This window comes from Danio rerio, chromosome 2 (genome assembly GCF_049306965.1).
Source record: "Danio rerio strain Tuebingen ecotype United States chromosome 2, GRCz12tu, whole genome shotgun sequence".
Taxonomy (NCBI): Eukaryota; Metazoa; Chordata; class Actinopteri; order Cypriniformes; family Danionidae; genus Danio; species Danio rerio.
The window spans coordinates 52304156-52319665 of record NC_133177.1 but is presented as its reverse complement, the minus strand read 5'-3'; the positions used below and the strand labels follow the sequence as shown (position 1 = coordinate 52319665).

General features: G+C 39.8%; 1 protein-coding gene across 1 annotated transcript in view; it reads left to right on the top strand.

Annotated features, from left to right (window-relative positions):
- Positions 1-15510, top strand: part of kcnj9 (potassium inwardly rectifying channel subfamily J member 9) — a 45107-nt gene that overhangs the window by 11708 nt on the left and 17889 nt on the right. The window contains exons 2-6 of the mRNA XM_009298868.5: positions 4094-4505; positions 4757-4970; positions 7561-7762; positions 14582-14774; positions 14898-15095. Coding sequence (XP_009297143.1) covers positions 4208-4505; positions 4757-4970; positions 7561-7762; positions 14582-14774; positions 14898-15095 — 1105 coding nt within the window. The 5' untranslated portion in view covers positions 4094-4207. The remainder of the gene's footprint in view (positions 1-4093; positions 4506-4756; positions 4971-7560; positions 7763-14581; positions 14775-14897; positions 15096-15510) is intronic.

Here is a 15510-nt window from a genome sequence, read left to right as displayed (position 1 = left end):
CAGATGCATCCAGTTTCTTTTTTGTGCTGATCCTAGATGAAGATGTTTTGAAGAAAGCTAGAAACCGGTAACCATTGACATCCATTATAGGAAAAACAAACACTATAGAAGTCAATGGTTACAGAATGGTTAAAAGACACTAAATACACAAGGATATTACACAGTATTAAATGGAAGAGCAAAACTACTCACTAGTTGCATTTACAGCCTAATTGTGTTTATTTTGCAGTCTAATCCTACTCAAACTTTCAGGAGAAATGTTTTTAGTGCTGTGTTTACAGTTGAGTGGTTTGGTTTAATTAAAACAAACTGGGCAGCCAATGTTATTGCATGGCAACAAGGAAAAAAAAAATCATCATACTGGTTTTTGTGCTGTGTGCACCTGGTGTGAATACTGCCATATGGATCTATTGTTCTGACTCAAAAGAATCATTTCATCATATGTTTTGGGCTGCTGTAGCATGCTCAATCAAATATAAATGATGATGAAAATTAAATTGAAAATGATGTGATTACCCTCATGTCGATCCATAACACTGAGATTTAAACACACTCTCACTCATACACTACAGCCAATTTAGTTTATCCAATTCACCTATAGAGCATGTCTTTGGCCTGTGGGGGAAACCGGAGTACTGAGAGGAAACCAATGCGAACACGAGGAGAACATGCAAACTCCACACTGGCCCAACTGTAACTTGACTTGAACCAGTAGCCTTCTTGCTGTGAGGCGACAGTGCTTATCACTGAGCTACTGTGCCTTCCCCAAATTAGAACTATTGATCAATTGACTAATGACTTCTATACAAACAACCAGGATAATCATGCATTTAGGAGGCCTGTATGTTGCACAGTTGGCTGGATTTCTGTGTGCTTGTTTTAAACACAAAGTGAGTTTAAAGGGATCATTTTAGAAATAAAAATTTGGTTATGAAGCAGTTTATGGTAAACATTGACTTCTGTTTAAATTGTTTATTGTAAAAAAACAAACACTATATCTGTACAAATAGTTACATATCATTATCTTTGTTGTTTTGTTTTTTACAAAAGAGAAGAACTAATATATATATATATATATATATATATATATATATATATATATATATATATATATATATATATATATAAAGGTAAATAATAATAATAATGATAATAATAATAAAAGAAGAAAAGAAAAATGGAAACAAGAGTAATACGTGTACAGAAAATTACAACCAACTATCGCAATCAAATTCAGATACATTGTCAATGTTAAAGGTAAATATTTACAATTAAACAATATAAAATTGTATTAGATACAACAAACAAATTAAAATACTACGAAATTAATAAATTAAAAAGGGAAGGAGACTGCATCTATTAAATGGATGCAATACCTTAAGAGAGTTAAAGTAAGTTATAAAACAGTGCCACTTTTTAAAGAAATTAGTTTTCCCAGAGCGTCTAACCTTTTCCAACTTTAGAAAATGCATGGTATCTACAAGACATGTTGTTGGAGGCTTTGATTTCCAGTGAAGTAGAATGCGACGCCTGGCTAATAGTGAGTTAAAGGCCTAAACATTGACTTCTATGTGTTTTTTTCTCTACTGTGGAAGTCAATGGCTAACATCAATTCTCTTTGTTTTGTTCACCAGAAGAAATGCATAGGGATCTATTTTAACAATCTTGGCGCAATGTCTAAAGCGTTTTGTGCAAAAGCATTGAGGCTGTGTCTGAATTCACTTTTGCTATTTTAAGGACAGAAATATGCTTTGCGCCTCGGGGCAAGGTCGAACTGGGCTGTGCTTATTTTCTTTATGAGTTATGGGTGTGTTTTGAGCATAACGTGCATTAAATCAGAGTCTCATCTCCCGTTCCCTTTAAGAGTCAGTTGTGTAACACCATGGCACATTTGAATGCTTGAACAGTTAAGTGGTAGCGAGAAACAGTTAACAAGACCAACTGCAGTACGAGGATAAAGAACGAGCCTCCTCCATTCGGCCTCTTACTCTTTACTCCCTTACTTTTGTGTACACACTCCATTGAAGACATTCATCAGCCTACCTATTTAATTTCATTTGTTAAGGGCAAAGGTTTGTTTCAAAACTATTTCTAAATTCAGTTCTAAATTACAGCAAAATTAATAAATGAAGAATAATAACAAAGTGTGGTCAAACAACTGATCCGAACTTATACGTGTGCATATCCAAACACACGTCCTATTCTTATGCCCTATATGATGATGCAGACGTCTCCAAAACCCAACAGGTGGACAAATCTCAAGTTGTTTGTATTAAAACAAATATAAATATGCGTATAATAAATAATGCTGCTAATAATAATTACAGTATACAAATGCACATTGTCATGAATAAACTAAAAACAGCCCCCCGACATGAAGAAGGCATGGAGGCAGTGGGTTTTATATTTATGTAGAAAACAATCATTTTTTGTAACATTTTAATCCTTCATTTTTTTTCATTTGTAAAGATATTTGTGTGTTGCTGCACATCCTGTGTGTATTAAGCAATGTGTAGGCGTTTAAACCTGCATAGGCGCAAAACTAAAGCAATTTGCGCTAGACTTTACACCTGCTTTTAGTTGGTCAATGGCACAATCTATTTCAGCTCCTCAAAATAGCAACACGCCAACAATGCGCCTTAACACAACTCCTTCATAGATCCACACCCATGAGTCCACAAAATTGCGCAAACGGATGAGCTATTTAAACAACGTGGCGGAAAACAGGAAAATTAGAGTAGCGCTGATCTGAAGATAGCAACAAATCACACCAAACACATCTTGCGTTTTATTGCGCCTGGTGTATGATGGAGACCATTGTCTTGCAACAAATTGGCAGTGAGTAAATGGCGAGTAACTTTTTGTTTTTGGGTAAACTATCCTTTCAAACCCGTACATTTATGTGTAAATCCGATTATTTGTTGTATAACTGTTAAACTCGAAGGTTAATTTAAGTCAAGTTAGGCCCCGTTTACACTAATGCGTGTTAGTTTGAAAACGCATAGGTTTTGCTAAGGTTACGCCATCCGTCCACACTACATTGAAGTTTTCGGGCACCGAAAACGGAGCGTTGGAAACACTGGAGAGGCCGTTTTCATTTTGAAACGCTGCTGCTCTGTCTTTGTGTAGATGGGGAAAAATGGAGACATCTGAAAACGGAGGCGGGGCTGCTGAGAATCGCTACCTGATTGGGGCTTTTGTTTCGTTTTGTATCCTTCCCTTATTCGTCAAGCCCCTGTCACATGACTATAACACATGGCTTTATTGCTACCGGAAGACAGGCGAACAGCCTTCACTGTAAACAACATGGACAGAAATGAGAGCGTTGTTTGCACTATTGTCTGTTTTAGGCACCATTGTGCAGTTATTCATTTGTTATGTTTAGTAACAACTCGACCGCGTCGTCTGTCCACAAAAATACCTCTCTTGCTTTCTTTGCCATCGCATTCATTGTTCAACCGGCGTTTGTTGACTAACAATAACCAAATGCAGAGCGAGCACTTGCTTCCTGTTTATAATAGAACGCGCATGCCCAGAGTGCGCGAATGGTCACGTGATATACGTTTTTGGTGGCGTAGTGTGGACGGAGTTATGTTCAGAAACGCTAGGTGAAACGCTAGTGTGGACGCGGATCGTTTTTAAACTAAAACGCAGTTTTAAAACTAAAGCGCACTAGTGTAAACGGGGCCTTAGACATGCATGAACCCCCTGATGTTTGCCTTTGTGTGTTTTAGCAAAAGCCCTTCTGATAACCGAGAGGATGTTAGGCTGTGTAGCGAAACGACCTCCGTCAACAGTGTGTTTGATGTGGAAAATGTTTTTTTAAAAGGTTGAACTGCATGAAGTCATCAGTGTAATCTACTTAAGTTAATTTCAGGCAGTTAATTGGATGCTCGATGCATAACGAGGCCAGGATCAAATGAACATTAAGCAATAATCAGCGGTGAAATAAAGCCATTTCCCTCTTGGTGGGAGCAGATTACTTTGAAATCCCGAGAACGCTGTGAGAGGATAGAAGAAACGTAGAGCCCGGTAAAAAAAAAAAGAAACCTAATTAGGTGTCTATCTCTCTTTCTCTTTGTCTCTTTTGCAGAAATCAGGCACAAATGAAACTCTGCAACTGATTATAAAGCACTGACAGACATTGTTACCACACACACACACACACACACACAAATTGGCTTATTATTTAACACACACATACAAAATGGCATTGGACAACACCGGCTTCTCCTCGTGCCCTGAAGAGTCCTTGTCCCTCCCAGTTCCTGAGAAAGGGGAGGAGCCTGTGGAGGAGGCCCCAAAGGAAGCCCCGCCCACTGATGAACAAAACACTTCTGAGGAACTGGGGCATGTGGTAACCACGGAGACAGCCCCACCCACACAGGCTCCATCCAATAACAGCATGACCTTCCAGGATAAGATGGCTGCAAGGGAGGCGCAGGCCAATCAGCACAGGAAGAAAATTCAGGTGGTGGGGCAAGAGAGGGGCAGGTTTGGATGGGGTAAGACGACTCGTTTTCATTTCAATCACTTATAAATTAGTTAAGTTGGTGGCTGATTTCCTCATTATCTGCATGATGGAACTGATTTGACCTACTCTTACAGGAACACAGTGCTTTTGCTGTTATTCATAGTTTCATTGATTTTTTTTGTACGTCTTTAAATATGGATTGCGGTAAGCTGGGACTGTTGGGTGTTTATTTAATTAAAGTTTAAAATTTTCTCTAATTGTTTTCTGCTTGTCTCTGTCCAGCACGGAGCAAACGTAAGAGGCAGCGTTATGTGGAGAAGAACGGCCGCTGTAATGTGCAGCACGGCAACATGCGTGAGACTTACCGCTACCTGACGGATATCTTCACTACGCTGGTGGATCTGAACTGGCGCTGCTCTCTGCTTGTGTTTGTCATGGCGTATGCCGTCACCTGGCTCTTCTTTGGAGCAATATGGTACCTCATTGCATACTGCAGGTATGATTAACACACACAAACATGCATTTAGTCTTTAATACAACAATTATTTTGTTTCAAATTGTGAAGCATTTTAAGTAAAATGGGATTCAAAGAAATGGTTGACTGTAATCATTTGTTAGTGTTAGTAAAGTTGAAAAGAAGACTAGTCCGTCCATAATTTAACCCAAATTAATTTTATGGTTGTGATAAAGCTAGTTCTTTCAATTTGCTCGCCTCTAAGCAAACATTGGATGCCGCACTCCTCCCACCCTTTTTCTTTTTTGTAAACAGAACATATCTATTCATTTATCCATCCATCCATCCATCCATGTTCTCTAATGCATTCTATCGATCATCCAATTAACCATCCATGTTCTCTAATGCATTCTATCAGACATCCATCCATCCATCCATTGCATTCTATTAGCCATCTATCTATCTATCTATCTATCTATCTATCTATCTATCTATCTATCTATCTATCTATCTATCTATCTATCTATCTATCTATCTATCTATCTATCTATCTATCTATCTATCTATCTATCTATCTATCAATGTTCTGTAATGCATTCTATTAGTCATCCATTCAACCATCCATCCATCCATGTTCTCTAATGCATTCTATCGGTCATCCATTCATCCATTGCATTCTATCAGCCATCCATCCTCCCATGTTCTGTAATGCATTCTATTAGTCATCCATCAGTGTTTTGTAACACATTCTATTAGTCAGTCAGAGTGTCTGTCAGTTAGTCATCCATCCATCCATCCATCCATGTTCTGTAATGCATTCTATCATCCATCCATTCAACCATTCATCCTTCCATGTTCTGTAATGCATTCTGTCAGTCAGTCAGTCATCCATCCATCCATGTTCTGTAATGTATTATAGCAGTCATCCATTCAAGCATCCAGGTTCTGTAATGCATTATATCAGTCAGTCATCCATCCATCCATCCATCCATCCATGTTCTGTATTGCATTATATCAGTCATCCATTCAAGCATCCATGTTTTGTAATGCATTCTATCAGTCATCCATCCATCCATGTTCTGTAACGCATTCTATCAGTCATCCATCCATCCACCCATCCATCCATCCATGTTCTGTATTGCATTATATCAGTCATCCATTCAACCATCCATGTTTTGTAATATATTTTATAAGTCATCCATCCAAAAATTCATGCATCCATGTTCTGTAATGCATTCTATAGGTCATCCATTCAACCATCCATTCATTCATCCATCCATGTTCTGTATTGCATTCTATCAGTCAGTCAGTTATCCCTCCATTCATGTTCTGTAATACATTATATCAGTCAGTCATCCATCCATCCATCCATCCATCCATCCACCCATCCACCCAACCATCCATCCATGTTCTGTAATGTATTATATCAGTCATCCATTCAAGCATCCATGTTTTGTAATACATTCTATCAGTCATCCATCCAACCATTCATCCATGCATGTTCTGAAATGCATTCTATAGGTCATCCATTCAACCATCCATTCATCCATATTCTGTAATGCATTCTCTCAGTCATCCATCCATCCATCCATCCATCCATCCATCCATCCATCCATCCATCCATCCGTTAATCCATGTTCTGTAATGCATTCTATAGGTCATCCATTCAACCATCCATCCATCCATGTCCTGTAATGCATTCTATCATCCATCCATCTATCCATGTTCTGTGATGCATATTATCAGTCATCCATCCATCCATTCATCCATCCATCTTCTGTAATGCATTTTATCAATCATCCATCCAACCAGGGCTGCACGGTGGTGCAGTGGGTAGCACAATCGCCTCACAGCAAGAAGGTTGCTGGTTCGAGCCCCGGCAGGGTCAGTTGGCATTTCTGTGTGGAGTTTGCATGCTCTCCCCGTGTTGGCGTGGGTTTTCTCAGGGTGCCTCCGTTTCCTCCACAAGTCCAAAAACTTGTGCTATAGGTGAATTGGGTAGGCTGAATTGTTCATAGTGTATGTGTGTAAATGTGTCTGCATGGATATTTCCCAGTGATGGGTTGCAGCTGGAAGGGCATTCACTGCATAAAACATATGCTGGATAAGTTGGCATTTCATTCCGCTGTGGCGACTCAGATTAATAAAGGGACTAAGTTGAAAAGAAAATTAATGAATGGATCCATTCAACCATCCATTCATCCATCCATCAATGTTCTGTAATACATTCTATCAGTCATCCATCCATCCATCCATCCATCCATCCATCCATCCATCCATCCATTTATCCATCCATCCATCCTCTGTAATCCATCCATCCAATAGTAAAAAGAACACTGGATCAGGTATCAACAAAACATAGAGATTTCTGCTTCTCAATCAAGTGTTTCTCAATCAGTTTTCAGCTCATAGATGCTGTGCATTAGTGCTGTCGCTTTGGTTCACTCTAGACATGAACACAAGTAATGTGTGTGTGGGTGGACACTTGAGAACAAGCGCTTCTCCTTGTGCTGTGCCAATTTACTAAAAGAGACTGTGTGATTTAAAAAAAGGCAAGAGCACATTTAATAAACAGCATCTCCTTCGCTGCTGGACGTTGTTTAATGATCTCTGGCTTCATGTTTTACGGCAGAGGTGATCTGGATCATTTGGAGGACGAGTCTTGGACTCCGTGTGTGAACAATGTTAATGGCTTCATCTCTGCTTTCCTGTTCTCCATTGAAACGGAGACGACCATCGGCTATGGTTACCGCGTCATTACCGACCAGTGTCCAGTGGGAACCATGTTGCTGCTGCTGCAGGCCATACTGGGATCTATGGTCAACGCTTTCATGGTAAATATACACACATAAACTTGCACTTTCTGCAAATATATGGAGCACTTTGGGGTGTTATTGCTTTAAGAAATGCAATAGAGACATAAATGCTATGTTTGTTTTTTGTTGTAAAGTCTAAGAATAATATATATATATATTTTTTTTTTTAATTTTGTTTAAAAGTTACTATGCCGACTTTATTAAATCAAATCAACCATTATAAGAAATTTGTTAGCAAAAAATTATATATTAAAATAATATTTAATAAGTATATGTGTATATACATTTGTATAATATATGATAACATTATATATTAATCGCTCTCCTGTGAATTATTTTTCTTTTTTAAATGTTTCCCAAACTATGTTTAATGGAGCAAGGAATTTTTCACAGTATTTTCTATAACATTTTTTTCTTCTAGAGAAAGTCTTATTTGTTTTATTTCAGCTAGACTAAAATCAGTTTTTATTTATTTTTTAATCATTTTAAGTTCAATATTATTAGCAATATTTTATTTTACGATTTGTCGACAGAACAAACCATTATTATACAATGACCTAATTAACCTAGTAAAAGGTCCAGTAGGTGATCTGCCACAATGCTAGCCTGTTATATAGCATAAAGCACAGTCCCTCCCCTGCCGTCCAAAGCCACGCCTCCTGAAAACACAAGCGTGCAAACCTTAAAGAGCCCATATTATACATGAAATAGGGTCATATCTTGGTTGTAAGGGTCTCCAACAACAGTTTATTATGCATGCAAGGTCAAAAAACACTTTCGTGGTCTTATAATCTGCATTTATTTTTACCTAATTATCCCAGCGACTCCCGTATGAATCGTCCAGTGATTCATTTGTTCCCAAACCCCTCCTTAGCGCGAAGCTAATCTGCGCTGATTGGACCAATGACAGTCTGTCGCGATTGGTCGACTGCCTTCAGTCAGAGAGTGAAATGCCAAACAGCTAATCAGCAATATAAAAGTAATCACAGTTCATACACGCTCGATAGTGTAGGCGTGGATTTTAGCTGCCAGTGAGTCAATGTAAATACAGACTATGGACTTGAAAATACAGACAACTAACTATTTTATTGAGCAAAAACTCAAAAACAGTTGAGGGATCTCCTAGCTTCTCACTCTGCTCTTTTCACAGACACACACACGCATATTGCACACACACACACACGCACTTAACCCTGCTCCGGACGACAGCGCGCGCACACGCACACACAGACACACACACTACTCCTCGTCCACGGAGCTCCGTTAACAAAGCAGCACGCGTCGCGTTTTTAACGTGACTTTGCACGCGGTAAGAGAATATAGCCAGTTAACCTGATACAGTACACGCGGTTACAAGTAACAAATCACAACTAAATACATTTGCAAGCTAGAGTCAACGAGGCAACTTTAATCGCACGTACTTACACTTGAGAAATGGAGGAAGAAAAATCCATCCTGACGTCCATCAGTAAGTTACTCTTTACAGATCCTTCCTTTAACAAACGCTGATGAAGTATTCTTTGTAGCCTGTAGTTTCCAGAAGTTTCCAGTAGTTTCCAACTGCTTGGCTATAATGCTGAGGTTTCATCTTTGGGTAGAGACTCAATATATCCATCTGCAGTGTGACTTCAATCGACCGGCATGTTTGTGTGTGCGTGTGTTTGTGTGTGTGTCTGGGTTTCTGCGTCAGAGGGCGGGGCCTCAGGTTTGAAATCTCCCGGGTTTGCGCGTGCACGTGAATAACTTGGTTTCGTTCGTACGTCATGGCGAAACACCTAATGAATCGGTATCAAGGCGACTCATTTGAAGCACTATGAGTCGACTCTTTTATAGATGAATCAACCGTTTTAAACACTGTATTCTTACAGATTTAAGCCTTAGCTGGATACTTCACTTCACTTAGAGCTGTGTTACACACTACATGGAGGGGAATTTTCAAAAACCCATAATATGGGCTCTTTAAAGATGACAGCGGAAACCTCTCTCATGTGTTGAGCTAAAGCTTCGGCCGGTGGCGTGCAGGAATTACACTCATTACTAAACCATACTTACATGCTTTTTGTGACCGAATATTCAGAGTAGCGGTAAACAGTATAGGGAACACATCACAGGTTGTCTTGTTCAAAAATGAACCAGTGCGAATATAAAACCGACTTCACCTCAGTATAGCAGGCTAGTCGGAATAGTGATATTTACTGATGTTTTGCTGTTGAACTAAATAAAAATCTACCCTATCGATGCTGTAAAAGGACCTTATGAAACTGAAAATAGTCACATCAATCAATTGCTGGAAGATTTCAGTGGCTGAACAACACTTCTGTGCATATAACCCATTCATAACAACTCAGTCTATATCAGCTCTGCGTGACAAAAAGAGTTTCAAAGCATAACATTACCTGTCTAAGAAAAACACTTCAGCCATGATGTCGTCCTTCCTCTAGCGTGCAAAAGTTACTCCAGTATTGACTCAGTATTTGAAAAAGTTTTGATTCAGTACGTTTTTACCACTCGCTTTCTCTCTCTCATGAACGCACAGCACGTGTATGCACAAACAGCAGAGCTGCGTACAAACATGTGCGCACTAGTTCAAATCTGCATTTGCTGACAGACAGTTTGAGCTACTTATCAGAATTATGGGAGATGTCGGCCCTACTCTATTTTAATTGGATGAACTTTTTTAGTCTTATGCCTTACCCAGAATATAAGAATACATATAAATACATTTAGATAATTTACTTTAATCAGTACTATTGGAATGTGAAGAGACTTTCAACCAGCACAACAAAACATGTTTCTCAAGACAGTCACCTACTGCACCTTTAAGTCTTTAGATCACACCTTAAGCTGAATAATAGGTTATTTAAACAGATCTCTTAAATATTTTATACTGTTATCATGGCAAAGGTAAAAGAATACACTCACCGGCCACTTTATTAGGTACACCTGTCCAACTGCTTGTTAACGCAAGTTTCCTATCAGCCAATCACATGGCAGCAACTCAGAGCATTTAGACCAATGACTGTAAAAAATATGGACGACGCGACAGCCCTTTTTCCCATTGAACGCCTTGAGGGCAAAACGCCTGCTTGACGGGCACAAACTGTCGCAAAAGACTGCTGAAATTGGAGCCAGACATGGGCAGAAGGATTGTCTGATGGAGCCAGAGGAGGAGCCGCGAAAATGAGCAGAGTCGAGCTTCCAATCAAACGCTTTATGTAAAATCAACTACGCCCCCCGAACTTCTCAGCATGCGTTTGCTGTCATATCAACACAAATGGATGTAATAACGTTAACAAATATGAGGGTTTTATATATTCAATCGCGCCAGCTCCAGGCCGCAGCGCATAACTTACTCGCGGCGTCGCGGGCTGATTCCAGGTCGCATGCGGCAGCGCCTGCTCGCTCGGCCGCCGCATCTGGCTCGATTGACTCGGGCTGGAATTGGGTAGTGAGTCCAGGCATCCGGAGTAGGTCCAGCAGAGGTAACATTAGTCAGTCTGAGCTCTAAGAGATAAGTCTCCGGCAGGCGAGAATCTAGCCGGAACTGTGTTTTGCTATCTGGGTGGCTAGGCGTGTATCAGCAAATTAATAAAGCCCGAAAAAAGCCCTGAACTTAGCGAATAAACAGTGTTCCACCAGGATCATGTATGTCAGAAACTATAGTTTACTGCTGAACTCATTTTGTCATGGTAAAATAACACAGAAATCGAATAATAACATTTCAGTCTACTTCAGTCTCCTGCCGAAGCTCAGACGCCGCGCTTTGAGAAACTGTCAATCACAGCTGTCAATCACGATGACACGCCCAGCATTAAATTACTGCTAAAAACAAACTGTTTACAAAAATGAAGATCTGCACCTATTTCAGCACAATAACCAGTGCCTTAATCAACCAGAACCATCTTTCGGGACATTTTATTGCAAGTGTAATATTTTTTTTTATTTGGGCTCAAGTCTCCTTCATTAACACGGAGGAGGCGGGCTTTATGACTTGTACTGCAGCCAGCCCCCAGGGGGCGATCTAACGGCCGAAACCTTCACTCAAACGCAGGCTTGCGACACACTTGATTTAGACATGGTCAAGACAATCTGCTGCAGTTTAAACCGAGCATCAGAATGGGAAAGGTGAATTTATTTTATTATTTTTAAATAATTATTTCACCTTTAATGGATAGGACAGTAGAAATTATTGACAAGAAAGCATGGGGAGTGTAGATAGGTGAAGGATCAGCATAGGACCTTGAGGTGGGAACCTCGGATCGCTGTGGTGCATGTGTTGACGCACTAACCACTACGCCATTGTCACCGTCAGGAAAGGTGATTTAAGATACTTTCAGTGCCGCATGACTGCCAGACTGGCTGGTTTGATTGGTTCAGAAACTGCTGATGTACTGGGATTTTCACATGCAATCATCTCTAGGGTTTACAGAGAATAGTCCGAGAAAATATCCAGTGAGCGGCAGTTCTGTGGGTGCATATGCCTTGTTGATGTCAGAGGAGAATGGCCAGACTCGTTCCAGCCGATAGAAAGGCAACAGTAACCTAAATAACCATTCATTACAACTGAGGCATGCAGAAGAGCATCTCTGAGGGCTCAATGGCCTCCACAGTCACCAAATCTCAATCCAATAGAGCAATTTCGGGATTTAGTTTAACAGGAGATTCACATCATAGATGTGCAGCCGACAAATCTACAGCAACTACGTGATACTATCATGTCAATATGGATCTCTGAGGAATGTTTCAAGTACATTGTTGAATCTATCCCATGAAGGATTAAGGCAGTTCTGAAGGTAAAAGTGGGTCCAACTCTGTAGTAGTAAGGTGTATCTTATAAAGGCTGGTAAGTGTATATGCTGAATACAAAAATTGTTAACAATCATTGCATAATAATAGAATATATTTAACTAAAGGCAGAGGGTTTAATTAAGGTTAAGCACGTCTTTTCTTGGGCCATATGCAAAGAGAGAGAGAGAGAGAGAGAAAGAGAGAGAAGAATTGATGTACTATTTGCACACTTTCAGTGCCAAATGAGTCTGGTGTATGATGTGGTCTGAAACCAAAATGTTTTTAAATTGCACGTGACTTTGGTTTTTTGATCTTTGCTCTTTTGTGTTATATCATCCATAACCAAGAGCAAATGAGTCATGCGTTTAGATCACAGATGTGTGTACCCCTCCCTCCTGTTTCTCTGTCTGTCGTTCTTTTTTTGAATTCTGTTGCTTTTGCTAATTTCAGCCCTCTCCACAGTCTCATTTCTGGCCTATTTTACTTTATTTTTGTGGTTTGATGAGTTAATTTATATCTTCTTGTCCTGGTTTAAATGTTGCCCCGGGGTCCTTGTTTCACTCAGACACACTCTTGAACACAACACACACTCTCTGCTAAATGCCACGTCCTCTAGGATCTGCATCTGAACTCAGATTAACACATTACATCTGTTTCCTAATCAATGAAGTTTGTGAGGGGAAGCATGACAACTGCTCGTCAGGTTACAATTTTCAGTATACCCAAATTTAATAGTTAATTAATTAATTAATTTTCTTTTTGGCTAAGTCCTTTTATTTATCAGGGGTCGCCACAGTGGAATGAACCGCCAACTTATCCAGCATATGTTTTACACAGCGGATGCTCTTCCAGCTGCAACCCATACACACTTTTTCACACACACACATACACTACGGCCAATTTAGCTTATTCAATTCACCTACACTGAATGTCTTTGGACTGTGGGGGAAACCGGAGCAGTTAATTCATCTAATGTTAAAGATATGAATGTCACATCAAACTATGTTGTTTATTGTGTTGTTATCATCTAAGTGTTCCAAGTGTAACCTATTAATTGGTAAATTGGTGAAAATGTATAAGTTTGTCAGGTAAAAAAAACTGCCTAGCAGCTACCCAGAACTCCTTAGCATAGATATACACGATACATATCGCAAACGGACCCTGAGCATGCGTCAATAGCGCCGCCATATTTGTACAGTGCTCCCAACACAAATGTCATTCAACTGCACTACTCAAGACTAAAGCCAGTGGGAAGATGCTGGACTTTTGGGCTGCGTACGGGTGTAGTAACGAGTAAAGAAAACAAATAATAAAAGCAGAACATTTCATAAGTAAGATTTCATTTAAGTGTTTGTTATGAACTTTTGTGCTTAACAAGTAACGTTATTGATGATAATAAAAACTCATACTGCACTGACCATAAGACAAGTAGGTGAACTCTAATGAAGCTGCTGAAACATCTCAAGAATGAACAGTGGAAACAGAATGTACCTGAGCTCAATTTACAGCTTTACGGCAAAGACTGTCAATAATTATGTACATGTGCTTTTTCAGGTTTTTTATTTGTTTTAAATTTTAAACAATTTCAAACTCTTTTATCAAAGTCATTATGGGGTATTGTGTGTAGAAGTTTGAGGAAATAAATGAATTAATCCATTTTGAAATAAGGCGACATATAAACAGTGGAAAAAGTGAAGCGATATTAATACTTTCAAGATGCACTGTACATCAATAACACCTTAGCAACTACATATCAACACTGCAGCACATTAATTCTGTTACACACACCCTAGCAACATACTAGTAGCAATTAATAAGATCTTAGCAACCACATGGCAATGTATTGGACACCAACCACAACACTAGGATTGATACTGATGTCTGGAGCATGAAGAAAATTCTGTGTACTTGCAAGTACACAGAACTTCTTAGCAACAACCTAATAATTATCTGTAAAATCTTAGCAACCACATAGCAACGCACTTGAAACCACCACAACATTAGAATAAAAGTGAAATAACGAGTCTGCTTCTCTCCGTCTCTCTTCAGGTTGGCTGTATGTTTGTGAAGATCTCCCAGCCGAACAAGCGTGCAGAGACTCTAGTGTTTTCTCGTAATGCTGTCATCTCACTACGCGATGACAAGCTCTGTTTGATGTTCCGCGTCGGAGACTTGAGGTCCTCCCACATTGTGGGCGCCAACATGAGAGCCAAACTTATCAAATCCAAACAGACACAAGAGGGTAAGATCACATGCAACACCCTTAAACTGATATAATGATGAACTGGCGCCACCTGCTGGTTACATTCTAAAACGACAACTGATTGTGTCAAATTGTTTTATTATTCTTTTTCATTCATTTCAGGTGAGTTTATTCCGCTAGATCAAACTGATATCAGTGTGGGCTTCGAGACGGGAGATGATCGTCTGTTTCTGGTGTCTCCTCTGGTGATCTCTCATGAAATCGATGTACGCTCTCCGTTCTGGGACATGTCACAAAATCAGCTGGAGAAAGAGGACTTCGAGATTGTTGTCATCTTGGAGGGGATGGTGGAAGCAACAGGTACATGCTCTAAGACATCCTACGCCCCCTGATACTTTGCATGAATCACAGGAGTAGCTTCCAATCAGAGTAAACAGTCAGTGAGCTGTTTTAAAAAATGGGTACGGTAAAGTTTTATCATTCTCCTCGCAGTTATTCAACCTTTCAACATTTAAAGCCTGATTTATACTTCTGCGTCAAGTGACCGGCGTAACCCACGGCGCAGGCAACGGACGTGGCTGTGCATTTATACTTCTGCGCGCTGTCTCTGTCGGTCTGCATTAACACTTCCGAAACGCTAGTGGGCAGTGAGGTGTAAATGTTCCTCTGTGTCGAGTTTCTTCTCTGCTTTTTTGCTTTTCCTGAACACTTCCGGGATGTACAAGTGGTGCAAACTCGCTCATTTTGAGGCAGGAACCGGCGGACGTGCAACAAC